The 26,752-nt window shown below is 45.7% G+C and overlaps 1 protein-coding gene across 1 annotated transcript in view; it reads right to left on the bottom strand.

Annotated features, from left to right (window-relative positions):
• Nucleotides 1-26,752, bottom strand: part of ZNF268 (zinc finger protein 268) — a 34,945-nt gene that overhangs the window by 7,925 nt on the left and 268 nt on the right. Inside the window, exons 2-5 of the mRNA XM_080821226.1 lie at nt 26,534-26,615; nt 12,465-12,665; nt 2,787-2,913; nt 2,384-2,476 (exon numbers count right to left, since the gene is read on the bottom strand). Of these exons, the coding sequence (XP_080677352.1) occupies nt 2,384-2,476; nt 2,787-2,913; nt 12,465-12,665; nt 26,534-26,566 (454 nt within the window). The 5' untranslated portion in view covers nt 26,567-26,615. The remainder of the gene's footprint in view (nt 1-2,383; nt 2,477-2,786; nt 2,914-12,464; nt 12,666-26,533; nt 26,616-26,752) is intronic.

The raw sequence follows: 26,752 nt of genomic DNA, 5'->3' as shown, positions 1-26,752 counted from the left end.
CAAGTTCTGTTCATGCTCTTTCCTATCTGTTGCCTTGGTCAGCACATTACTTGAGGACGTCTAGATCGGGTCCACCCAGTCTCTCCTGGTCAGCCCCCAAATACTTGACATTGTGCCTGAGGACTGAGTACTGTGTCTTGTTGCTGCTCTACTTTCTAATTCTGGCTTTTGGGTTTTGTCGTCAGCAGCATTCTGTTCACCCTGCCCCCCTCAGTGTTCTATTCCCGCAGGAAAAACCACCTTCATCCCCTTTAGCTCTTTTTTATGGTATCTGCTTCTGTATTTCAAAATAACCAGCTTATTCTACCGCACCTTGACTTCTCCCCCAGTGATGATTATTCAGAATAACAGTGCGGCGAGTTCATTCTCCTTCACCCCACTCCTTCACCTTCTTCCACACTCCCCAGCATATACACACTGTCTCTCCTTACACCCCAGTCACTCTACTGAAAGTTACTTCATTGGGGTTAGCTCAGTCTTCAGTTTTTTTCAGTGTTTTCTACACTACACGTGTCTCTCCCACTGTGGACTTGTCTGGCTGGTTGCACATAAATAACTAATCTTTAACTGCACGTTACCAGATGTTACCTGTGAACGAGGATCCAAGACTTCCGCTAATATAGCACAAAAGGAAAACCGGAATGGTGGAATATTTTTGAAAATGTACGGACTGGAAGAAGAGTCTGACGGGGAGCCGCCCGGCCGAAGAGGCAGATGAAGGCTGCCAGCGCCGCCTCCAGCGATCCTTCCTCCCCTGTCCCAACTGGCAGAAACCTGACTGTTCCTCCAAACCCATCCTTAAGGCCATGTGCCTCACTCGGGGAACTGGGGACCCTTCTCCATTGCTATCTCTACCCCCACCCCAGAAGATGAAGCACCACTTATCTGAGGCAACAGTGCCGGGCCCATTTCCCTTGCCAGAGTCTTCTGCAGACCGGGACCTGGGACAAAAACCTAGCCCACCAAGCACAAGTTTGCTGAGACTTCCTGGCATAGGCTTTACCACCTGATTAGAAAGAAAGAGCCGTGTGGGAAAAGCAGTTCTTCTTGCGCTCCTGGCCGCTGGTGTATCTGCAGGTGTTGGCTTGAATGGTAACAGCCATCAGTGACCACGAGGGGAGTGAACCTGAAGGAAATGCTGGGGTACTCGGAGTGGCAGGGCAGAGATGGACCTTTGGTGATTTACCGAATCACTCAGTCAACCCTACAGCTGCCCCACTTCAGGACTTTTTGTGATGTGTCGCAATAAATAACTTCTGTTTCATAGACTGATTTAGGATTAATCGGAAATGCAGCTGAAGCAATCCTAGCGACACAACGACTAACTGGGCCCATTATGGCATGCCTGTGACGGGGCGACCACGTCAGGGAAACCTACCCTACAGCAGTACCAAGATGAACAAAAGGAGGCAGATGTGTACGTTTGGTTAGTAACTAGAATGATCAAGAAATGAGATATTGGCCTTGTTCTGGGTGGGAACTGGGACCATGGGAGCCTTAAAAGACTTCTTCTTAGGAAATATCCTCATATTAAGAGATTTCAACAACCCTAGTGAAGAAAATTGTGTACAAAGGAGATTTACGCTGACTCTCCAGTGCCAAGAGAAAGAGCTAGAAGCAGAGCAGAAAGAATAAAGGATGAGAAAGGTGAGAAGAAAGTTCGATGTAGCTACTGAGCAATGCGACCAACAACTCCAGTTTCTGAAAATGAGACAAAGGAGTGGCACATGCAGGGAAGACACCCGGTGCCAAAGGCCGGATGAAACAGGGCCAGGCTGCCAATTGCCAAAAGAGAAAAATAGCTCAAAGCTTCAGAATGGATGTCTTCCAAGGTTACAATATATAGAAAAGTAGTGACTATGAAAAGTGCCTTTGGACTCAAAGGGGAGAACAAGAGAAGCCAGTAAAGCATGGAAAGAACAGCACTTGGTCAAGCTGTGTGTGAGGGGGTTCCGTGGGTGTCCCATGAGGGAGGCGAAGGGCTCGAGAGAGAGTAACTAATATCCAGGGGGCGGGAGTGCACTTGGAAGGGACAGTGATGACTTCGAGTAGATTTGAAGGACAGGGAAGGACATTGGGACTATGGTTGTTGATTGTAAGTGTAAAAGATTTTAAAAATGTAATTTAAAAGAAAGAAGGTAGAAGGAAAAGTGAAAGTCACACCAAGAGAGATACAGAGAAAAAGCCTGTTCGACTGCATAACAAGATGAGTCTACTCTCCTGGGAAAGTACGCAGGAAACAGAGAATGCCACAGGGAAAGAGATGAACTATGAAAGAATGGTTATGAACGAGACAAAAAGTACAAACACGAGGTGGATGTCATGTCAGAATTCACATCAATTCTGGAAAGGAAGAGAAGATCTAAATATCCTCATCACTCACCTGGATGGCCTTGACTAGGGATTTGGGCCGGCATCATCCACGGTTCTTCTTGCTCCAACTTGAAGATGATGTCGGGTTTGCTGTCTTGATACCCTATAAATGGAAAATCACAAACAACCTGGACCAAAACTACCTCGAACCCTGTTCACAAAGGGAGAAGAGTCACGAAGTTCACGAAGTGGGTAGAGTTTTGAGGCAGCATGATAAAGCTGCCCTTCTGCCCCATGGCAAAGTGAAGACCATTTTCAACTAGCACATTCTGATGCCAAAAGGAGACTAAGAAAATCTGGCCTTTAAATATAAATCCAAAATCACTAAGAACATTGCAAAAGCCACCCAGCTTTCAGCAACCAAGGGGAAGCCTGGAGATTAGACACAGTCCTTTCGGGGAGGGAGTTCCTACCCAGGGACACCAGGTTGCTGTAGTTCTCCAGCATCACACTCCGGTACAGGTGCTTCTGGGAGGGGTCCAGCAGCCGCCACTCTTCCCAGGTGAAGTCCACAAACACATCCACGAATGACAATGGTCCCTGAAAGAGCATATTCCTATTTAATCTTCAATTCTTTCCTGAGTTTCTGGGAAACAACAAGCTGCCTAGGATGCCCATTGTTTATATTCTACGTTGTGAAGAAAGCAAACATTTATTGAAAACATTCCATCGATGTATATTCAGTCAGTCAGCCTTTCACTGAACATGTGAGAAGAGCAGGCGCCAGATAGTCAGCGAGGTCCAGGGGACAGAACTTGAAGGAAGGGACATCTGGGTGGCTCAGTCATTTAAGTGTCCATCTCTTGATTTCACTCAGGGCATGATCTCGGGGTTCTGGGATCAAGCCTCGTGTCGGGCTTCACGCTCAGCGGGGAGTCTCTTGAGGATTCTCTCCCCCCATCTCCCTCTGCCCCTCCCCCTGCTTGTGCGCTCTGTCTCTCTCGCAAATAAAATAAATCCTTAAAAAAAAACTTGAATGAAACACAATCCTGTCCACAAGAAATGTTCACCACTGCACAGAAAAGCGAACTTAAACATCTGTGAATGCAACTGGGACTCAAAGAAGCTAAGACAAAAGAACGCACAGAGTCTAACAAGGGCACAAAGACGGAAGCAGCGATGCTACTCATTATAGAGACATCTTCGAATGTTTATCCTAGGAACCATCTACACACGGTAACCAACTGTCCCAGGTTACCCAGGACTAAGGGATTTCCCTAGACATGGGACCTTCGGTGCTAAAGGCAGGCCAGCTACAGGCCAACAGGAATGGTTGGTCACCCTCCTTCTGCAACACGGCCTTAGCTCCAGCTGCCCGGTATTCAAAAAGTGCAGGTGACATAAAAAAGGATGAAAGACACTCCTGCCCGAGAGAAGCGTTTAGCACTGCAGAAGAAAGAAAAGTTGAAAACATACAAACACAACAGGAGATCAGAGAAGCTAAGATGAACAACAGGGAGAGAAAGACGGGGGCACAAAGGAGGAAGCCAGCAACGCCATGGGACGTGCGAGGCTGAATCTGTGAAAGGGTTCCGCAGGAGCAGCCACTGTGAGAGAAGACGCGCCAAACCTTCAGTGGCACGAAAGCGCAGAAGCTCTAAGTAGCAGCCAATCTGTGGGGTGAATGATCTGAATAAGAAGATAAACAGATGGCAAATAAGCATATGAAAGACACTCAACATCATATACCATTAGAGAATTGCAAATGAATAACACCCCATTACATACTTATTAGAATGGCTAACATTGTAAAAATAGTAATACCGCCACCCAATTTTATGAAAGACATGAACATAAACATCCAAGAAGCTCAAAAGAATCCAACAAAGATGAACTCAAAGGAATCCATGCCAAGACCTATCAAATTTTCTACAAAAACAAAGAGACGATCTTGAAAGCATCAAAGAAACAATTAGTCACATACAAGGGATCCTCAGTCAGTTTATAATCAGATTTCTCATCAGAATCTTTGGATGCCTGAAGGCAATGGACCCTTATATTCAAAGAGCTAAAAGAAACAAAATTGTCACAGAAGTAGGGGGGAAATTAAGACATTCCCAGAAAAATAAATGGGAGTTTATTACCGCTAGGCTTGCCTGAAAGAAATGTTCAAGGGAGTCTTACAGGTGAAACAGAAGGACATTATAAAATAATTCAAAGCTGTATGAGGAAATAAAGATCTTAAGAAAGGTAGATACATGGACAATGATAAAAGGCAGTATTACTTTAACTTTGGTTTCTAACCCCACATTTTGTCTTCTTACATAATCATATGAGACTAACACATTTAAAATAATTTATTAGTTTGTGTTTAGGGGCATGCAATGTACAAAGATGTAATTTTGTGACATCAGTAACCAAAATGGGTGGGGACAGAACTGTAGAGGAGCAGAATCTTTGTAGAGTAACAAAGTTAAGCTGGTATAATTTCAAATAAGAATGCTCTAACTTCAGGAAGCTGAACGTAATCCCTGATAACCACAAAGAAAATATCTATATAATTTACACAAAAGGAAATAAGAAAGGAATTTAGATATTTAACTACAAAAAAGAAATTAAACACAAAAGAAGACAGTAATATAGGGACTGAGACCAAAAAAAGCTATAAGGTATATAGAATTCAGATAGAATGAAAGAAATAAGTCCCTCCTTATCAGTAATTACTTTTTAAGTGTAAATTGATTAAACTCTCATATCAAATACAGAGATTGGCAGAATGCCTTAAAAACCATGACCCAACTGTAAGTTGTCTAAAAGAGACTCACTTCAGATCCAAAGATAAAAACAGATTGAAAGTGAAAGAATGGATAAAGATACTCCACGCAAATAGTAACGAAAAGAGAGCAGGGAGGATAATACCACCATCAGAAACAAGAGACTTCAAATCAGAAAAGGTTATAAGAGGGGGTGCCTGGGTGGCTCAGTTGGTGAAGCATCTGCCTTGCACTCGGGTCATGATCCCAAAGTCCCAGGATCGAGCCCCACACTGGAATCCCTGGTCAGCAGGGAGTCTGCCTCTCCCTCTTCCCCTCACCCCATTGTATCCTCTCTTACACGCTCTCTCTCAAATAAATAAAATCTTGGGGAAAAAAAAAAAAAGGTTATGAGACCAAAAGAGACATTATATATTATTAAAGATTTAACACCACAAGAAGCTATAACAATTATAAAGTTATACATGTAATAACAGATTATTGAATTATATGAAGCAAAAACTGACATAATTGAAGGGAGAAAGTTTTATAATGATAACTGGAAATGTCAATATCCCACTCTCAATAATGGATAGAACAATTAGACAGAAGACAAGAAAACAAAACACTTAAACACAGCAACTAGATCTAAGAGACATATACAAAATATTCTACCCAACAAGAGCATACACATATTCTTCAAGTGCACATGGGACATTGTACAGGATAGACTATGTGTCAGCCCATAAATTAAGTCCCAACAGATATTAAAGGCTAAAGATCAGGGCACCTAAGTGTCTCAGTCAGTTAAGCATCTGACTCTTGACTTTGGCTTAGGTCATGATCTCAGGATTGTGCAGCTGAGAGCCCTGTGTTGGGTCCATGTTGGGCACGGAGCCTGCTTAACATTCTCTCTTCCACTTCCTCTGCCCTTCCCTTACCACTCATGTGCGCTCACTCTTTCATACAAAAAAAAAAAAAAAAAAAAAAAGATAAAGATCATACAAAGTATTTTCTCTGACCAAGTAAGATAAAGTTAGAAATCAGTAACAGAAGGGAAAACATTGAAAAATCACAAAATCAGAGAAATTAAACAACATATCTTAACCAACAGATCAAGGAAGAAATCAAAAGGTAAATTAGTAAATACTTAGACCTGAATGAAAACAAAACCCAACATACCAAAATTCACAGGATCCAACAAAAAGCAGTTTAATTAAGGAGAAATTTTACTAGATGAATAAAGAGTACACTAGAGGAAGCAAAAAACAGATCAGTGATCTGGAGGACAGAGTAATGGAAATCAAGCTGAACAGCAAAGAGAAAAAAGAATAACGCAAAATGAAAAAAGACAGGGAACTCAGCAATACCATCAAGAGTAGTTAACATTTGCATTATATGGATCCCAGAAGGAAAACAGGGAGAAAAGGGAGCAGAAAATTTATCTGAAGAAATAATAGCTGAAAACTTCCTGAATCTGGAGAAAGGAACAGAAATCCAGATCCAGGAGGCACAGAGAACCCCCAACAAAATCAACCCAAAGAGGTCCATACCAAGACGTGTAGTAACTAAAATGGCAAAAAAGCAGTAGTAAAGAGAGAATTTTAAAGCAGCAGGAGAAAAGAAAGCAGTTAAATACAAGGGAAACCCATTAGGCTATCAGCTGATTTTTCAGCAGAAACTTGGCAGACTAGAAGAGAGTGCCATGATGGGCACCTGGGTGGCTCAGTGGGCTGAGCCCCTGCCTTCAGCTCAGGTCATGATCTCAGGGTCCTGGGATTGAGCCCCACATTGGGCTCTCCACTCAGCAGGGACACTGCTTCCCCCTCTCTCTGCCTGCCTCTCTGCCTACTTGTGATCTCTGTCAAATAAATAAATAAAATCTTAAAAAAAAAAAAAAAAGGAGAGAGAGAGTGCCATGGTATATTCAAAGTGGTGAAAGAAAAACACCTCTAGCCAAGAATATTCTATCCAGCAACGCTATCATTCAAAAAAAGAAAGATGAGTTTTCCAAACAAAAGTTAAAGGAATTCATATGACCACTAAACCAGCCCTACAAGAAATACTAAAGAGGACAACTGAGTGGAAAGGAAAGACCTAAGAAGGAGTAAGAAAAGCAGGAAGCAAAAAAGCAGTATAAATGAGTATCTCTATAAAATCTTTGAAGGAACTCACAAAATAAAAGGATGTGAAGTATGACACCATATACCTAAAATGTGTGGACGGGGGGAGGGAAGAATGGGTTCAAACTTAAGCAACCATCAACTTAATACAGACTGCCATATGCATAAGATGTTATATTCAAACCTAATGGTAACCACAAATCAAAAACCACTAATACAAAAAAATAATAATAATAAAGAGAAAGAAATCCAAGCACATCACTAAAGAAAGCCAATAAGCCATGAGAGAAGAGAGCAAGAGAAGGAACAGAAAAGAACTACAAAACAAGCGTAAAACAAGTAAGAAATGATGGTAAGTACAAATCTATCAATAATTACTTTCAATGTAAACAAACTAAATGCTTGAATCCAAAGACACAGAGTGACGAAATGGATAAAAAAGCAATACCCATCTATATGCTGCCAATAAGAGGCTCATTTTTTTTAAAGATTTTATTTATTTATTTCACAGACAGAGATCACAAGTAGGCAGAGAGGCAGGCAGAGAGAGAGGGAGAAGCAGGCTCCCTGCCGAGCAGAGAGCCCGAAGCGGGGCTCGATCCCTGGACTCCGAGATCATGACCTGAGCCGAAGGCAGAGGCTTTTAACCCACGGAGCCACCCAGGCGCCCCAAGAGGCTCATTTTTAACCTGAAGGCACAGATTGAAAGGGAAGGGTTGTAAAAGCATTTCTCATGCAAACGGACATCAAAAGGCCAGGGTACCAATACTTATATGCAGACAAAACAGATTTTAAAACAAAGACAATAATTAAAAAAAAAAAAAAAGAATGACCGCATATAAGCACAAAGGGAACAACCCAATAGGAAGATGTAGCTATTGTAAATATGCACACAGCAGAGTAGCACCCAAATGCACACAGCCGCGAAAAGCAAACAAGAGGAAGTCATCAACAGTAACACGGTAACAGGAGGAGGTAACTTGCATCAACAGACAGAATATCCAACAAAAAATCAACAAGGAAACAGTGGCTTTGAATGACATGTTGGATCACACGGATCTAACAGATATATTCAGAACATTCCATCATAAAACAGCAGAAAACACATTCTTTTCAAATACACATGGAACATTCCTCAGATAGGTAACATATAAGGCCACAAAACAAATCTCAACAAATTAAAAAAGATCAAAGTCATACCATGCATCTCTTCTTTTCCTTTCTTTTCTTTTTTCTTTTTTTCTTGAGAGAGAGAGCACAAGAGTGCATGAGCAAGGAGGGGCAGAGGGAGACAGAGACTCTTAAACAGGCTCTATACCCAGCACACAAGCCCAATGTGGGACTCAATCTCATGACCCTGAGATCAAGACCTGAGCCAAAATCAGGAGCTGAACACTCCACTGACTGAGCCACCCAGGCACCCCATTAAGCATCTTTTCTGACCATAATGCTATGAGACTAAAGATCAACCACAAGAAAAAAATCTGGAAAAAAAAAAAGATACATGGATGTGAAATAACATACTAGTATGCAATGAACGTGTCATCCAAGAAATCAAAGAGAAAATTTAAAAATACATGGAGAAAAATGAAAGTGAAAACACAATGGTCCAAAATCTTTGGATGTACCAGTGCTGTTCTAAGAGGGAAGTTTATATCAATACAGGCCCCACAAGAAACAAGAAAAATCTCAAATAAGCAATCAAACCTTACACAGAACAGAACTAGAAAAAGAAAAAACAAAATCCAAAACCAGTAGAAGACGGAAAGTAATAGATTACAGCAGAAATAAATGAAACAGAAACTAAAAGAGAAAGAGAGAGGACTCAAATAAAATAAGAAAAGAAAAAGAAAAATGATAACCAACACCACGGAAATACAAAGGATTGTAAGAGAATATTATGAAAGACTATATGCCAACAAACTGGACAACCTAGAAGAAATGTGTGAATGAATAGAAGTGGTGAAAGCCAGCATTCCTGCCGTGTTTCTTATCTTAGAGGAAAAGCTTTCAGTCTTTGACCATTGAGAATGACATTTGACTTTTGTTTCTTGGGAGTTTTTTGTTCAAGTTTTCTATTTCTTCCTGATTCAGTTTTGGAAGGTTATATGTCTCTAGGAATTTAAAACCACAATGAAATACCACCCCACACGTACTAGTATGACAAGCTTTACAGACCTGACAATACCAAGCACTGGCCAGGACGAGAAGCGGCAGGAACCCTCATTCACTGCTGCTAAGAGCGCAGAATCGCACAGCCACTTGGGCAGACAGTTTTTTACAAAGATAATACACTGTTACCATACAGCCCAGCAATCATGCTCGTAGGTATTTACCCAGCTGGTGGGAAAACTCATGTTTACATAAAAACCCATATGACGGACACTGGGGAGGGCATGTGCTACAGTGAGTGCTGTGAAGGGTGTAAGCCGGATGACTCACAGACCCGCACCCCGGGGCAAATAACACATTCTATGTTAATAAAAATAATTTTTAAAATAATAAAATTTTAAAAACCCATAGATGAATGTTGACAGCATTTGTAATCACCAAAAACTGGAAGCATGTGGATATCAAGACTTACTATAAATAAAGACAGTGTGAGGCCGGCACAAGGCCAGAAAAGCAGACCACGTGTGGAGAGCACGGCGGGATCGCTCGTGTCCAGTGGCAACACAAGCAGACAAGGGCACTGCCGGGAAGACCGGTTGTCACGGAAACCAGCGTCCAGAACCGAAAACCAGCAGAACAAGAAGAGGCCTGCAGAGGTCTAAGGCTGATTAAACTCCTTTAACGATTCATAATACATATTTGAGAGAGAGCGCGAACACGGAGTAGAGGGAGGGGCGCGGGAGGGAGAGAGAATCTCGAGCAGCTTCCCCACTGAGTGTGGAGCCTGATGCAGGGCTCGATCCCACCACCCTGAGATTGTGACCTGAGCCAAACCTGAGTCGCTTAACCTGCTGAGCCACCCGGGTGCCCCTGATTAAACTGCTTTAACAAGGGAAGATTTTGCTACACACCGTCAGACTCCTCAGATGCTGACTCGTTCGTGTCCGAAAATATCAGGAAGGCAACTGCCGCCGCAGGCTCTGCCCAAGCGACCTCTGGGCAGAACAGCTTCTCCACAGCTTAAAACAGCCAGAAGCATGTGGCAAGAGCGACCAGACCGACCGTGTCCTCAGCCCAACTCATGGACACTCGTGGACAGACTTCGCATTTGGTTTGTTCAGCTCTTACCCCTTGCTACCTCTTGTCTGCTGCAGGACTTTGTACGATGCTCTGCTCTGTGTGATGTGTCCGAAGCCACATTAAGTGAAATGTCATTGACTTTGAAATCCTGAACCGCTTCGCGATTTTGTTAACCTTGTTTTGTAACTGAACAAACCAGACACAGCGCGTGTGCACCTTCACAGCATGCTCGTGACACCGCCGGAACGGAAGAAAGAGTTGGGAAACCAAACCACACATATGGACACCTGACACATGACAGAGGCGGCATTGCTGGGCCAGAGGCAGAAACCCATCGCTTCACTGAATCAGGACCACTGGACAGCTCTGTGAAAAAAACAAATCTTGACTTCTACCCACACCAACGTACAAATTCGTTCTAGATATATTATAAATCTCGACGTGAAAGGTAAAATAATAACAAAGAAAAACATCTTCCTGAGCTTCAGATAAGAGAAAAAGCACTGAAATTGGACACGAAAAGCACAAGCAATAAAAAAATGTAGAAATCAGAATAAGTTAAAATGAGAAATATCTGTTCATCAAAAGACAGCACTAACAGAATGAAAAGGGAAGCAAAACCAAGAAATATTCAACAAGAGTTAATGCTATTCATACTGAAATATTTAGACAAAGCATGATGATACCTGAAATACGTTAAGAAATGCACCAAAAGTAAGATGGCTTAAAGGATGCAAAGAGAGACAGAGACAAAGGCAGATACTGTGATAGCGCAAGTACAGGAAAATGTTAATGGCAAATTCTGGGTGACGGGTACACAGAGGTCCACCAACATCCTTTCAACCTTGCCCTGTTTGAAAATTTTTGTAACACAGTATTAGAGGTAAAAGAAGAACCCCACGTAAAATTTGAAAGTGGATTTGGTATCAAGTAAGTTTTGAACTTTCATGTGCATGAATCACTGAATCCTGTGAAAATGAAGAGTCAATTATAACAGGATTGAGGTGGGACATGGTATTCTGCATTTCTTTCTTTTTTTTTTTTTTTAAAGATTTTATTTATTTATTTGACAGACAGAGACACAGGGAGAGGGAACACAAGCAGGGGAATTGGGAGAGGGGGAAGCAGGCTTCCCAAGGAGCAGGGAGCCCGATGCGGGGCTGGATCCCAGGACCCTGGGATCACGACCTGAGCCATACCCAGCCGCTTACTGACTGAGCCACGCAGGCGCCCCGATATTCTGCCTTTCTAACAAACTTCCAGAACACAAAAAATCCATGTAAACCAGTAAGAAAAAAGACAGAAAAACCAAAGGCAACTAGATGTCAAATAAAAATGACAAAAGGTATTCATTCCCTTTAGCTAGCAGGAAATGCAAATTAAACCCATAAAGAGACACCACCATAACCATGGCTCAAATGCAAAAGACTAACAATAGAAATTGTTGGCCAAGAACTTAAAGCAAAGGGAACAGGCAAACACTGCTGTCCCAGCATGAGTCTTAAATAGAAGAGGATGGGTATTTAATGAAACAAAGTGCTGACTGAGAAACAGAAACAGTAAACCAGGACAAACCTGCCACACCTGGGTGGCTCTGCAGGTTAAGTGTTTGCCTTTGGCTCAGCTCATGATCCCGGGGTCCTGGGACAGAGCCAGAGAGCCTGCTTCTCCCTCTGCTGCTCCCCCTGCTTGTGTTCTCTCTCTCTGACAAATAAATAAATAAAATCTTAAAAAAAAAAAAAAAAGATACAGGTGTCACACCATTAACATAAACTAAAAATGCATATATAGCAATAACAATACGTATTTTGTGAACACATACACACAAAAGAAATCCATGGAAAACAAAGTAATCGGGGTGGGGGGGGATTGAAATTGACTATGGGAAATCAGAAAATGTGTAAATAAAGACAGATAGGGACCTTACACAGACCGTGATGATAAACAGACTACGAACTAAAAAGTGATTAACCTAGCCCTCTGGCGTAAGGAACCCCATCCCTCCCCAACCAAAAAAAAAAAAAAAAAAAAAAAGAGAGAGAACTAAAGATAAGAAGCAGGAATAAAGAAGCAAACAACTCACCCGAGACTGGGTGGTTCTGGGCTGCTCCTGGGAAATAAACAGCCACTCTAGAACCTGCTCTGTCCTGTGATTCTTGTGTCTTTGCCAGGGTCCTCCAGGGAGAGGCCGGTGGTCAGGGGTCCCTTGACCCAGGACGGCTTCCTGACCTTGCGGCTCTCCGGCTCTGAGGCGTGAACTCTCTCGTTCCTGGAGAGGTGGGACCTGCGGGCACAAGAGCAAACTCACGTTAACGACCAGAATTCCCCTAGGCCCCAACCTCAGTCTCCTGTGCTGGAGAACACACTCGCAGGCGGCCGGGCTGGATGTTCTGCCCGCTGTGCTCAGCGTCACTGTGGGGCAGACCCCAGTGCAGTGACGACAGTCCCCGCCCAACTTCTGCGCACAACCACCCTAGGAGTTGAACAACCGCAGGCGGTCACTCAAATAGAGAGCGACGACGGCGCTTAGGCCGGGCGTATGCAAGCCACAGATTTCGAATGGGCCACACTGCGTTAGAGTCTCTTCCCTCGTTATCTAAATGCCCATCAACAAGTCACTTCGTCTCTCGCGCGGAGTCTTACTTTTTGCTGCGGTGAGAACATTGGCACAGGGTGGCATGAGGTAGCAGTGCAGTTTTTTATTCTTCCGAAAATTCCCAATGAATGCAGACGAGCCCAATCACAATGGTAGAAGAAAAAGCCCATAGATGTCCACACCAAACCAACACAGTCTAGGTGACAAAGTCTCCTCACAAACATCAAGATAGAGGCAGAGGTGAGCTCAGAGCACAGGACAGATCCCAGGAGAGAAGAGTGAACGATGAGGGAATATTCTGATGGGCCACACACTGCAGATCCCCAAAGTAACCAATAATGTGTGCCCCCAATCAGAAGACAATCCCGAAGTCACTAAGTGACCTGATAGCGCTGTAGCCACCTAAGCACACGGGAATTTGAAAAATAACTGGCCAACAGTCCTTTCCAGACACAAAGATCTTCGCTCTGAGGGAAAAGTGCTAAAAATCATGCCCAAATTGCTCAACACAGAAGATTAAGGTAGTGAGAGGAATGACAGAGAGACAGAGACAGAAGAGGGGAGGGGAGAGGAGCAAAGAGGGCGGGAGGGGAGAAGAGAGGAGAGGTCCAAACAACTAGAGGGAAAAGACAGAGAAGGGAGAAAGGCTACCAGACAGTAAGAGGGAAGCATTCAGGTCTTATTCCAGAAATTAACCACAAAATACGTAAATGTGAAAGAAATGCATTAGAAGACAAGGCATGCTGAAGGAAGCCGAGGGCTAGAGGCCAAATAAAGGGCTTCCTGATAAGGCGTAGCACTGAAGTATGAGTCTGTTTCTGTCTGCAAAAGAATCACTGAGAAGATGAACTAGGAACAGTAAAAATGGTGACTTCTGCAGGAGGGACGGAACGGGGCAGACGGAATGGAAGCAAAGTCAGTTTCCACTTTTGAATCATGTATAAATATCTTACATAATCGAAAAGAGGGAGGGCAATCCTTAAAGCTGCAAGTAAGTGTCAACAAATATGTATTTATCAAACTGAAAACAAAACTACAAAAGAATAATTTTTCTAACTGATCTTTAGATAAAATGAGCTACCAAGACAAACTGAACTTCATTTAGCATCCCTGTTAGTAAAAACAAATTATAATTTTAAAACCATTCTATGGACATTGTAGGATATGACAGTTCTATTACCATTATTTTTTTTTAAGATTTTATTTATTTATTTGACAGACGGAGATCACAAATAGGCAGAGAAGCAGGCAGAGAGAGAAGAGGAAGCAGGCTCCCCGCTGAGCAGAGAGCCCGATGCGGGGCTCGATCCCAGGACCCTGGGATCATGACCTGAGCCGAAGGCAGAGGCTTTAACCCACTGAGCCACCCAGTCGCCCCTCTATTACCATTATTAAGAATGAAGATATCTGAATTTAACAGATACATTCATCACATTCCATCATAAAACAGCGGAATACACACTCTTTTCATATACACATGGAACAGTCTCCCGAGCAGATCACACAGTAGGCCGTAAAACAAATCTCAACAAACTCAAAAAGACTGAAGTCATTCCAAGCATCTTTTCTGACCACAATGCTATCAACCAAGAAAAAAATCTGGAAAAAACACAAATATATGGAGGTTAAGTAACGTATTACCAAACAATGAATATGTCATCCAGGAAATCAAAGAGAAAATCAAGAAAACACATGGAGAGAAAAAGGAAAATGAAAACACGGCAGTCCCAAATGTCTGGAATGTTCTAAGAGGAATGTTCATAGCAATAGAGGCCCACCTCAAGAAACAAGAAAAACCTCAACCAACCAACCATACACCTAAAGGAACCAGAAAAAGAACAAACAAAATCCAAAACCAGGAGAAGGAAGGAAATAATAAAGACTAGAGCTGAAATAAATGTAAGAGAAACTAAAATTAACCACTGGAACGGACCAGTGAGACAAGGAGCTGGTTCTTTGAAAAGATCAACCAAACTGATGAACTTTTCACTAGACTCATAAAGAGAGACAGAGAGAGACAGAGAGAGGCCTCAAATAAAATTAGAAAAGAAAGAAATAATAAGTAATACTACAGAAATAAAAAGGCTGATAAGAGAATTATAAGAGAATACTATGAATATGTGAATATGAACATATGCCAACAAACTGGACAACCTGGAAGAAATGGATAAAATCCTAGAGACATACAACCTCCCAAAACTGAATCAGGAAGACACAGAGAATTTGAACAGACTGATTACCGGCGATGACACTGAATCAGTAAGCAAAAAACTCCCAACGAACAGAAGTCACCTCACAGGCAGCGTCACGGGTTAAGTTCTACCAAACATTTGCAGGAGAGTTAATATCTATTCTTCTCAAAGTATTCCAAAAAAGAGAAGGAAAAGTTCCAAATTCATCCTATGAGGGCTGCATTACCCTGACCCCAAAACCAAATAAAGACACTACAAAATAACAGGAACTTGGGGCACCTGGGTGGCTCAGCCTGTTAAGCCTCTGCCTTCGGCTCAGGTCATGATCCCACGGTCCTGGGATCGAGCCCCGTATCGGGCTCTCTGCTCAGCAGGGAGCCTGCTTCCCTTGCTCTCTCTCTCTGCCTGCCTCTCTGCCTACTTGTGATCTCTGGCTGTCAAATAAATAAATAAAATCTTAAAAAAAAAAGAATATGCAATGGAAAAAGAAACTCTTTGACAAACGGTATTGGGAAGACTGGAGAGCAACATGCAGAAGAATGAAACTGAACCACTTTCTTACACCACACACAAAAATAAACGCAAAATGGATGAGCGGCCTAAATGTGCACCTGAAACCTCAAAAATCCTAGAAGAGAACACAGGCAGTAATTTCTCTAACATCAGCCAGAGCAACATTTTTCTAATATGTCTATCGAAGCAAGAAAAACAAGCAAAAACAGACTGCTGGGACGTCAGCAGAATAAAAAGCTTCTGCACAGTGAAGGAAACAGTCACAAAATAAAAGACAACCTGCGAAATGGGACAAGATATTTGCAAATGACATATCCAGTAAAGGGTTAGTACCCAAATATATAAGGAACTGATACAACTCAACACCCAAAAACAAATAATGCAATCAAAAAATGGGCAGAAGACATGAACAGACATTTTTCCAAAGAAGACAAGTGGATGGCCAGCAGAGACAGGAAAACATGTTCAACAGCGCTCGTCAGTAGGGAAATGAAAGCCAAAACCACAATGAGAGATCACCTCACACCTGTCCGAATGCCTAAAATCAACACAAGAAATAACAGGTGTCAGCAAGGATGCGTGCAGTAATTACACCACTAGGTATCTACCCAAAGAATACGAAACCACTAATTTGAAAGGATACATGCACCCCTAAATTTATAGTAGCATTATCTATAATAGTCAAAGTATGGAAACAGCCCAAGTGGCCATCAACTGATGAATGGATAAAGATACGGTGTACACACACACACACACATACACACACACGCACACATGAATATTAATCAGCCATCAAAAAGAATGAAATCAGGCGCCTGGATGGCTCAGTGGGCTAAGCCTCTGCCTTCAGCTCAGGTCATGATCTCGGGGTCCTGGGATCAAGCCCCGCATCAGGCTCTCTGCTCAGCGGGGAGCCTGCTTCCCCCTCTCTCTCTGCCTGCCTCTCTGCCTACTTGTGATCTATCTCTGTCAGATAAATAAGTAAAATCTTAAAAAAAATAAAAATAAAAAATGAAATCTTGCCATTTGCAATGACAAGGATGGAGCTGGAGAGTATTATGCTAAGTGAAATAAGGCAGTCAGAGAAAGACAAATACCATATGATTTCTGTCATATGTGGAATTTAAGAAACAAAACAAAGGAAGAAAAAAAAGAGACAAGCCAAGAAAGAGTGTCTTAGCTACAGAGAGCACATGGTCAGCAGAGGGGGCGGTGAAGCAGGTCAGGGGACCAGGCGTACACTTCCACGAGGAGCGTGGAGTGATGTGTGGGAGTGTTGAATCACCACCCCGCACGCCCGAAACCAACACAACATTGCACGTTAATACACTGGAATTAAAACGGTAACTTCATAAAATAAAAACAAGATACCTAGCACGTGACAAAAAAGATTCAACAGTAAGTTAAACACTTGTACACAAATGTTTGTAGCAGTAGCTCATTATTGGAAACAACCCAGATGTCCATCAATGGATGATCGGATAAACGAAATGCGGCCTATCCAGCAGAGGCTACTGAGCCATGCCGAGGAATTAAGTACTGATAAATGGTACCACAGGGATGAATCCTTGGAGAGGAAGCGCCCAGCAATTAGCTTTTTTTGACGGTAATTTAAGTGTCTGAGGCAAGCTTTATATTGTCAAGCCATCCAGTTTGAAGACACTCATCTTGGACCAACACATCGCCGGCTACACCAAAAGACGAAAAACCGGGCTGCGCCCCCCCAATGGCGTCCCCCTTTTGGAAAGCGCTGGGTGACCTAGATAACTGCTCGATTGAGTGATCCTGGTTGTCCCTTTCTGTGCTCTAATTCCCACCCTTAAATTTTTAAATTCACCAATAAAAAGTGAACCTGCAAAACACAAGGCACCCCACCCTCAACCCCAATAAAGGCACAAGCCCAGGCCTGAGTGCACACTTCCCCGCCCCACGACCTCGCTGTGTGGCATACCACGCGCCCTCCAGGGCTTATGAAGCTCCAGAACTTATAAACCTCGTTTTTCCGACATGCCCTGACGGTTGCTGACGAAGCGCATCTTGCCATCATAGGACGAACCTCAAACGCCAGTCCAGCCGCAACTCCGCCTCCGGTCGGAAATGTCTGGATGCTCACACGGGCCCAGGGGAGTGCCGCAGGCCTTCCTACTCGCTAGCATCCCGACTGACGGGTGGAAACCAACGCAAAGCAACCCTTAAAAACATCATGCCCCAAGAGGCCAGAGAGTAAAGGCCACATACGGTACAACTCTATGAAATTGGTAAATTCAGAAAAACACAAAGTAGATTAATGGTTGCCAAGGAAAAGGGGGAAGAGGGAAGAGGGAGGGACTGCAGATGGGGACAGTTTCTTATTGGAGTGACAATAATGTTTAGAATTAGACAGCGGTGACGTGTACAACTCTAAATACTAAAGATGACCAAGTTGTACATTTTTTTTTAAGATTTTATTTATTTATTTGACAGACAGAGATCACAAGTAGGCAGAGAGTCGGGACGCCTGGGTGGCTCAGTTGGTTGAGCCGCTGCCTTTGGCTCGGGTCATGATCCCACGGTCCTGGGATCGAGTCCCGCATCGGGTTCCTTGCTCAGCGGGGAGCCTGCTTCTCTCGCTGCCTCTGCCTGCCTCTCTGCCTGCTTGTGTGTACTCTCTCTCTCTCTCTGGCAAATAAATAAAATCTTAAAAAAAAAAAAACAAGTAGGCAGAGAGGCAGGCAGAGAGAGAGGAGGAAGCAGGCTCCCCGCTGAGCAGAGAGCCTGATACGGGGCTTGATCCCAGGTCCTGGGATCATGACCTGAGCCGAAGGCAGAGGCTTTAACCCACTGAGCCACTCAGGCACCCCGACCAAGTTGTACATTTTAAGAGTGAATTTTCCAGTACATAAATTATGCTGCAACGAAACTTTTATAAAGAGAGAGTATGTAACTTCAGTGACTTTTATTAAATTGAAGGCCTTGCGGGAACCCTCTCTGTCCAGGCTGGCGCCGACGCCGCCCTGGATACTCTGCGCGCTCCCCTGAAGCCGCCTTTGGCTCCCACGCGGCTCTCGCCCCGCTTCTGTGTCTAAGGAACTGCCTCTCCTGGCGGCTCCTATAAATGGGGCCATACCCTGTACTGTGTCTGGCTTGTTTCACTTAGTAGAATGCCTTTGAGGGTTATTGTTGTCCTAACACAGACCCAGTGTCCCCTTTCCTGCTAACAGTAGCCCATTTGGCTATGCATTCCCCAGTGACTCAACACGGACAGTTTTGAGCTACTAAGAATACTCCTGCTACGTACATTCACCTACAAGTCTTCACATAAACATCTCTTCCTTTATCTTGGATAAATTCCTAGAGGTCAAATGGCTGCACCGTATGACAGATTTGTGGATCACGTTTTCAAGAAATTGCCAAAATCTTTTCAAAGTGACTCAACCACTTTATATTCCCACCAAGTCTATAAAGACCCCAATTTCTCTACTTTCGCTGCCGGCCTTTCATCTGAAAGCCATTCCAGTGGGTACAGATGGCACCTCGTTATGATGAAATCTGTATTTCCCTGATAACTAAGGGTGGTAAATATCTTTTCATGTCTTATTTACCATCTACAGATCTTTGGTGAAGTGTCTTTTCTGATCCTTTGGCCGTTTTTACTGAGTTGTAAGTGTTCTTTATATATTTTGAATACAGTCCTGTACTGGATAGACGATTTGCACATATTATCTCAGAGTCTGTGAATTGCCTTTTCATTTTCTGAATGAAATGACTTTGAAGCACAAAAGTTTTTATTTTGATGTAATAGTCCAATTCACAACTTCAAAAGCAGAATCTACATACAAGCTTTCTTTTTATTTTTTTTTTTTTTTTGGAGACTGATGGTATTGGAGGTATACCTAAGAACTTTGGCTTAACCCAAAGTCACAAATATTTTCCCATATGTTTTCTTCCAGAAGTGTTATAGCTTTAGCTCTTAAATTTTAAGTCTATGTTCCATTCTGAGTTCATTTTTTTGTACTGTGTGAGGTAAGAGTCAAAGCTCATCTTTTTGAAAAATTTTTAATTTTGGTAAAATACACATAACATAAAACTTATCTTAAGCATTTTTAAATGTACAGCTCAGTGGAATTAAATACATTCACAGTGTTACAGCATCATAACCACCTCCTACCTCCAGAAGACTTTTCATGTGTAAAACTGCATCTTCTGGGCAATAAACCCTCATTGTCCCCTCCCCCCACCCCCATCTCTGACAACATCACTCTACTTTCTATGAATCTGACAACACTGAAAAACTCCTATCAGTAGAATATCTGTCCTTTTGTCACTAGCTCATTGCACCAAAGATAATGTCCTCAAGGTTCATCCATGCTGCGGTACATAGCAGAATTTCTTTTTAAGGCTGAATCGTATGTCGTGCATATCCGTATCAGCACACATAGAGACACATTTTATTTATCCATTCATCTTTCAGTGAACACTGGGTTACTTCCACCAAAAAATAGTAATTTTAGAACAGTGAAAACTCCGTAATTTGAATTGGAAATACCAATATGAGCCATACTTTTTTTCCTTTCAAAGATTCCTAGGTCTGCCTGGTGAAACTGCCTAGAAGCAACGACATTCTGGTCTTCATTGTGGTCTTTGAGCACGTTAACCTACGAAAAGGGATCAGATTCCCAGGAGGAAAAGCTGATTCCAGATTTGGGACAGGAAATACTCAGATGAACCTAGAATATCTTGTTTGGCCCAAAAGCCAGGAAGCCAGGAAGCCAGGAAGCCAGCTAAGCCTGACAGAGTCACCTCAAGAGAGCTCAGGACCGTGTGGAAGAGGCTCCTCCGGCCACAGCCGGGACACCGGAAGCCTCTGGAAGAAAAAGGGCTGCAAATGGCTGAAACGAACGGAACACCACAAGATTTAGGAATTTCTTAATCATACTCAAGTTAAAAAAAGAAAAAATCCAATAAAAAACTCATTGCTGTCCAGCGGAGGTAACTAAGGCACCAGCTCCCTGGTGGCCCCTGGCGCTTAATGGGGAGGCGTTGAGCACGCATCCTGCCGGCCCGACACGGGTTCACGTGTAAGCCAGCCTCTGGCCGTCCTGCAGCCGGGGCTCACATCCAACCCCTACAAGGGGAACATCTGTCCTCAGCCGTACTCAAAAGCAGATGGGAAAAAAGCAAAACTATATGCACATCTAGAGTAAAATACCTTCATCCTAGGCCTTAACTTTTTCCTTCAAAGAAATTGTTTCTTCTTTTTTTACTTTTCAAGACAGAGCGTGTGTACATGTGTGAGCAGGGGAAGGGGCAGAGGGAGAGAGAGAATCTCAAGCGGACTCCAGACCCCAGACTCTGCCCAGCGCAGAGTCCCACGCGGGGCTCAATCTCGAGACCCTGACATCATGCACTGACCCAAAATCCAGAGTCAGTCGCTTAACTGACTGAGCCACCCAGGCGCCCCGCTTGAGAATTTCCAAGTACAGTGACCAGCACCAAGATAATGAAACTTTGAGAAAACAAGAGGACATAAACAAAATTAATGAAAGTCAACACATAACAGAGAGAATCCCTCAAAGACAACAGCCAATGAACGGGCTCCATGACCACTGATCATAAAGCACCTTATTATAGTCAAAATGAAGGCAAACTTCATCATTTGGCCTAGAATTAGACAAATGACTTAGCAAGCATCCTTTTTCAAATAGAAAAAGGAAAAGAATTAATAGAATTAATAGAAATTAATAGAAATTAATAGAATTAATTAAAAGAATTAATTAAAAGAATTAATAGAAATGGATGGGGCGCCTGGCTGGCTCAGCCGGTTAAGCGTCCCTTGATTTCTGCTCAGGTCATGCTCTCAGGGTCCTGAGACGGAAGCTGCGCGCGGGGCTCCACGCTCAGCAGGCGGCTGGAGAGTGTCTCCCTCTCTCCCTCTGTCCCTCCCTCGCCGTGCGGATGCACACTCGCTCTCTCTAATAAATAAATCTTAAAAAAAAAAAAAGGAAAAAACTTTTAACCAAAATATTTTTAATAGCATGTTAGAAATAATTAATTAAAAGACAAATTATAGGAAATAATCCAGAAAGCACCCATTAAATTTTAAAAAATGTTAAAGCAATAAAGAATGTGTATCATGGCCAAACCTCTGTGAAAGAAAAAACACAAAGGCAAGAGCGGAGAAGAAAAAACAAACACAAAACCCCAGATCAAGTACAGCAGACAGAAAGCACACAGTGAGGAGGCAGATTTAAACGCAGACATATCGGTAACTGCACCAACCATAAACGAAGTGCATCACTTAAAATAAAAGGACTGACTGATGAAAAACTTAGGCTGTTTAAAGAAGGCACATCCAAAATGCAAAGACTGAAAAGATACAAAAGCGAAAGACAAAACCAGCAATTCACCAAAAGGAAGCTCCCACAGCTTATGAACATAAAGTAGACTCGACGGCAGAAGAGCATCCCTGGAAATCAAGGCGGACGCCACAATCACTAAAGGCTCGACTGGTCAGGAAAACGCGATCTTAAACTTGTCTGGAGGACGAGCCGCCCGCCCGGCCGGCCGCGGAGGCAGCTGAACCGCACAGTAGCCGCCAGAGACGCCGTCGGCCTCCCCGAGCCGCGGACCCCGGGGCACAGCCACGGGCGCTGCTTGCGTCATCTGCTGGGTCCAGAGAGCTGAGAAGTGACCCGTCCCGGGTCGGTAATGACCCCCCGTAGGGCCCAGGACGCCGGAATCTGTGCGCTGAGGACTCCCAGCCACGTCCCGAGGCGGCGGGGGACACGGACCGGCGGACGCGCGGGAGGCCACGCCCCCCGACCCGCTCCCGACTCGGCCCGACGGGGGCGCCTCGGCTCCTAAGCGGCGTCGGCGCGAGGCCCCGCACGCACCCTCCGCGCCGCGAGCGCTAGGGCCGGCGTCCGCGTGGCGGGGTGAGGACCGCGGACGCCCGCAGCCCGCAGCCCGCTCGGACACGGCATCTGGCGGCATGAGGCGTCCGCGCTCCCGGAGGGACGACTCTGCTTTCGGATGGCCCCGGTCTGCCCGGTTTCTCCACTTCGACCGCCCGAGAGAAGCCCCGCCCCTGCCGTCGCGGCCCTGCCGTCGCGGCCCTGCCGTCGCGGCCCTGCCGTCGCGGCCCTGCCGTCGCGGCCCTGCCGTCGCGGCCCTGCCGTCGCGGCCCTGCCGTCGCGGCCCTGCCGTCGCGGCCCTGCCGTCGCGGCCCTGCCGTCGCGGCCCTGCCGTCGCGGCCCTGCCGTCGCGGCCCTGCCGTCGCGGCCCTGCCGCCGCCTCCTCGGCCGCCCCCGCCCGCGCACCACCACGCCCGACGCGGCGGCCGCGCGGGGCCTCGGACCACCCTCGGGGGGCCGCCGTCCCCGTCTCGACAGCTTCCCAGCCCGCCCGGCCGCCGGCCGCCCTGGCTCTGCTCCCCTCCGCCGTCCCCGCAGCCACGCGGGCGGCCTCCCCGCCGTCCCCGAAGCGCCCGGCTCTTCCACCCCACGGCCCCGGCGACGGCCGTCCCCGCGCTGCGCTCCCAGGCCGGCCTCCCCCTGCAAGTCAGACCTCGGCGGACCCCTCCGGCCTCCTGCTCTCACCGGCCTCCAGCGCTCTCTGCTGTCGTCCTCGGGGTAACTCAACTCTGACCTTCTCTTTCCGCCTGAGGCGCTTCCTCACCATCATCTGTCGCGTCCGCCCCGACGGCAGGCAGACGGGCCAGAGCGCGGATTCGGCCGCTCGCCCCGCCGCGCATGCGCGGGACCTGGAGGGGACCCGGGGGGGACCTGGGAGGGGCCCTGGTGCGCGGCGGGTGCGCCATAAATGCCTGGAGAGTGAGAAAACGGGCAAACACTCCCAAAGCCAAAGCGTACGGCTCCCGTCTCATCGGACGTGCTTCCTCGGGCGACGGTGAACACCGTCACGTTAGAGCCCGGAGCCGGGAGCCGACGCGCGTGGCCGTGAGTTCCGTCTCCGGCCCGGCGAGCGCCCGGCGCCTTGGGTCGAGCGCTGTGCTCTGTCCCTGGCCCACTTTCCTCTTCTTTCAAAAGGGACCAACACCGGCGCCTGCCTCCTGGGGCCGCGTGGGGAGTAAGGCCGGTGAGGCACGGGTTCTCCCTCACGGCCACCCACGGCTCGGCTCCCGTGTAACTGTCAACTACACTACTGGCGCCGGAAAGCTCTCTCCATTTTTTTTTAAGATTTTTATTGACTTATGTGAGAGAGAGTAAGAGACATCAGAGGGAGGGGGAGAAACATCACGGAGAGCGAGCGGGCGGGAGAAGCAGATCTGCCGCTGAGCAGGGAGTCCGACGTGCGGCTCGATCCCAGGACCCCAAGATCATGACCTGAGCCGAAGGCAGACGCTTAACGGACAGAACCACCCCAGCGGCCCTGGAAAGCTCTCTTTATAGAAGTCCTCCACATTTTTCTAGGTTTATAGCAATTTTATTTAACTTATTGCCATTGCAAATAGGATACTTTCTTTCATGGAATTTCCTAAGCAGATTAACCATTTGTAAGTAGGAAACCTATTGATTTCTAGACCGATTTTGTACCAAGATACCTTACTGGATTCTCCTCAAACTCTTCCCACTGCAACAGAACAACTTCCTTAATTCTCCATCACGGTCCTCCTGCCTCATTCCCATTTCTGCAGCCGACTGCTGTTCCCATCGCTCCACTCTTCATCTTCCTTCCCTCCCTAACACACATACACACCCACACTCTGTTCTGGAAGTGTTAGCAGTAACACCCACCACCACCGTCATCACTAAATCCAATTTCAACTTTTTTTTTTTTTTTCAGATTTTTTTTATTTATTTGACAGACAGAGATCACAAGTAGGCAGAGAGGCAGGCAGAGAGAGAGGGGGAAGCAGGCTCCCTATTGAGCATGGAACCCGATGCAGGGCTCGATCCCAGGACCCCGGGATCATGACCTGAGTTGAAGGCAGAGGCTTAACCCACTGAGCCACCCAGGCGCCCCCCAATTTCAACTTCTATGACCTAATATTACTTGACCTCTGTGGCACATCTCACATGGCAACTGGTTTGAGGTTCCTTTTTCTTGAACTCTGGAACACAAGACTCTTCTTTACTCTCATCTCTACTGGGCTCTCAGTATTCAGCCCCTCTTCTGCGGCCTTCCCTTGCCAAATCTCTGAGAACTATCCCCAGTCCTCTCCTCATTCTACACACTCTCCTAGCTCTTCCGTCTCCCTCACAAACAGCACCCAACTAGTTACCAAATCCAGTTGCTTCTGCCCCCCACCCTTTTTTAAATTAATGTTTTCTATATATTTGACTACCTTATTCACTTATCTTATTAAGGTACAGTTGATTGCCAATGTTCCATTAATTTCAGGAGTACAACACAGGGGTCTATTATGTCATGCTCACCATAAGCCCAGCTACCATCTGTCACCTTACAACATTATTACAATACCACCGAGAACATTCCCTATGCTGTACCTTTCATCCCGGCGACTTGCTCCTGCCTCTTTACCTTCTCTCCTTTCTCAAAACTACTAGTTTATTTAAACCCTCGTCTTCTCTTGCCCACTGCAGACTATTCCAACCAGAAGTCCTTCGGGAAATCACTTCAATAAATCTCTCTTCCCTAGAGAATAAAATTCAAGTTTCTTTTTAAGATTTTATTTATTTGTTTATTTGACAGAGAGATCACAAGTAAGCAGAGAGGCAGGCAGGGGGAGAGGGGGAAGCAGGCTCCTGGCCGAGCAGAGAACCCCCTGTGCAACTCGATCCCAGGACCCTGGGATCTTGACCTGAGCCGAAGGCAGAGGCTTTAACCCACTGAGCCACCCAGGCACCCCTAAAATCCAAGTTTTTTTGTTTGTTTGTTTTTTAAAGATTTTATTTATTTGACAGGCAGAGACCACAAGTAGGCAGAGAGGCAGGCAGAGAGAGAGAGGAGGAGGAAGCAGGCTCCCCGCTGAGCAGAGAGCCCGACGCGGGGCTCGATCCCAGGACCCTGGGATCATGACCTGAACCGAAGGCAGAGGCTTTAACCCACTGAGCCATCCAGGTGTCCCTAAAATCCAAGTTTTTAAGGTAATCCTCAAACCCCTCTATGACCTGGTCAGCCTGTGGCTCTGGCCTCCTTTCTTAACATACATTCCAGCATCACCTACAAACCTTCAAACTCCACATTTCAGCAACCCTAAAATGATCAAAGTTCACCAACAGACCAGGGCACTTCAAGCCCCTCAGACCTGCACCTTGCGTCCTTTCCCCAGGCTGACCTTCAGTCCCTTACTCACACTCACCTTCCAAACCTCAGTTAAGAGCGTCTTATTATCACCCAAGCGTTTCTTGGAGGACCCTCATCTCCCAAACTGACCCTGTGCTGTGCGTCCGCATGTACTTCCGCAGCCTGTTCTGAGTACCTACTGTCACTGTCCCTATGGGTTTGGGTTTCCTTGTCCACCGGCCCCACCAGACCTCTGCTCTCACAAAACAAGGGCAGGAACAACTGATCTTTGCACTCTTAGCACCTGCCCCAGGGCCCAGCAAGCACAAGACAGTAAAAACTGTCGAATAAGGGAATAAACGAGGACCTCATTTCCCACATGAGGTCCAAAGAGCTTAGAAAGAGACGGCGAGAGACGAATTCAACCCCTTGCTGAACTCAACGTTCAGGGTACAAAATTGGCTGAAAAGAGACGGAAAGTTAAAATTAAAAGTTTGATGACAAGAAGTGCTTCCGGACGGTCTACCGCGCTCTACAGGAGTGTCTCGAGGCGGAGTGGGCAGCGGGGGCGCACGATAAACTCCCGCCCCGCGGAACACGGAATGCGTCCACCCTGGGGCTCAGGGAGAGCTTTTCCGAAAGGAGAGAAAAAGCGCTACTCACCCAGATGGCCGCTGTCCGGACCCTGGTGGCCATCCCCACGGCCGGGTCTACGCGTCCCGCGGGTGGCGGCAGGACCCTAGGGCTGCCGGAGGGGCGAGAAACGTGAAGGAGGCGGTCTCGCCGCCGCTCCCACCCTCACGCCGGGGAAAGCCTCCCGCCCCCACGGAGGAGCCCCGGCGGAGCCGCCTTCCCCCTCGCAGCCCCGCGCTCCCCGCCGCC

This window comes from Martes martes (assembly GCF_963455335.1).
Source record: "Martes martes genome assembly, chromosome: 13".
Lineage (NCBI taxonomy): Eukaryota > Metazoa > Chordata > Mammalia > Carnivora > Mustelidae > Martes > Martes martes.
The sequence above is the reverse complement of the archived record's forward strand: the minus strand, read 5'-3'. Positions and strand labels throughout refer to the sequence as shown.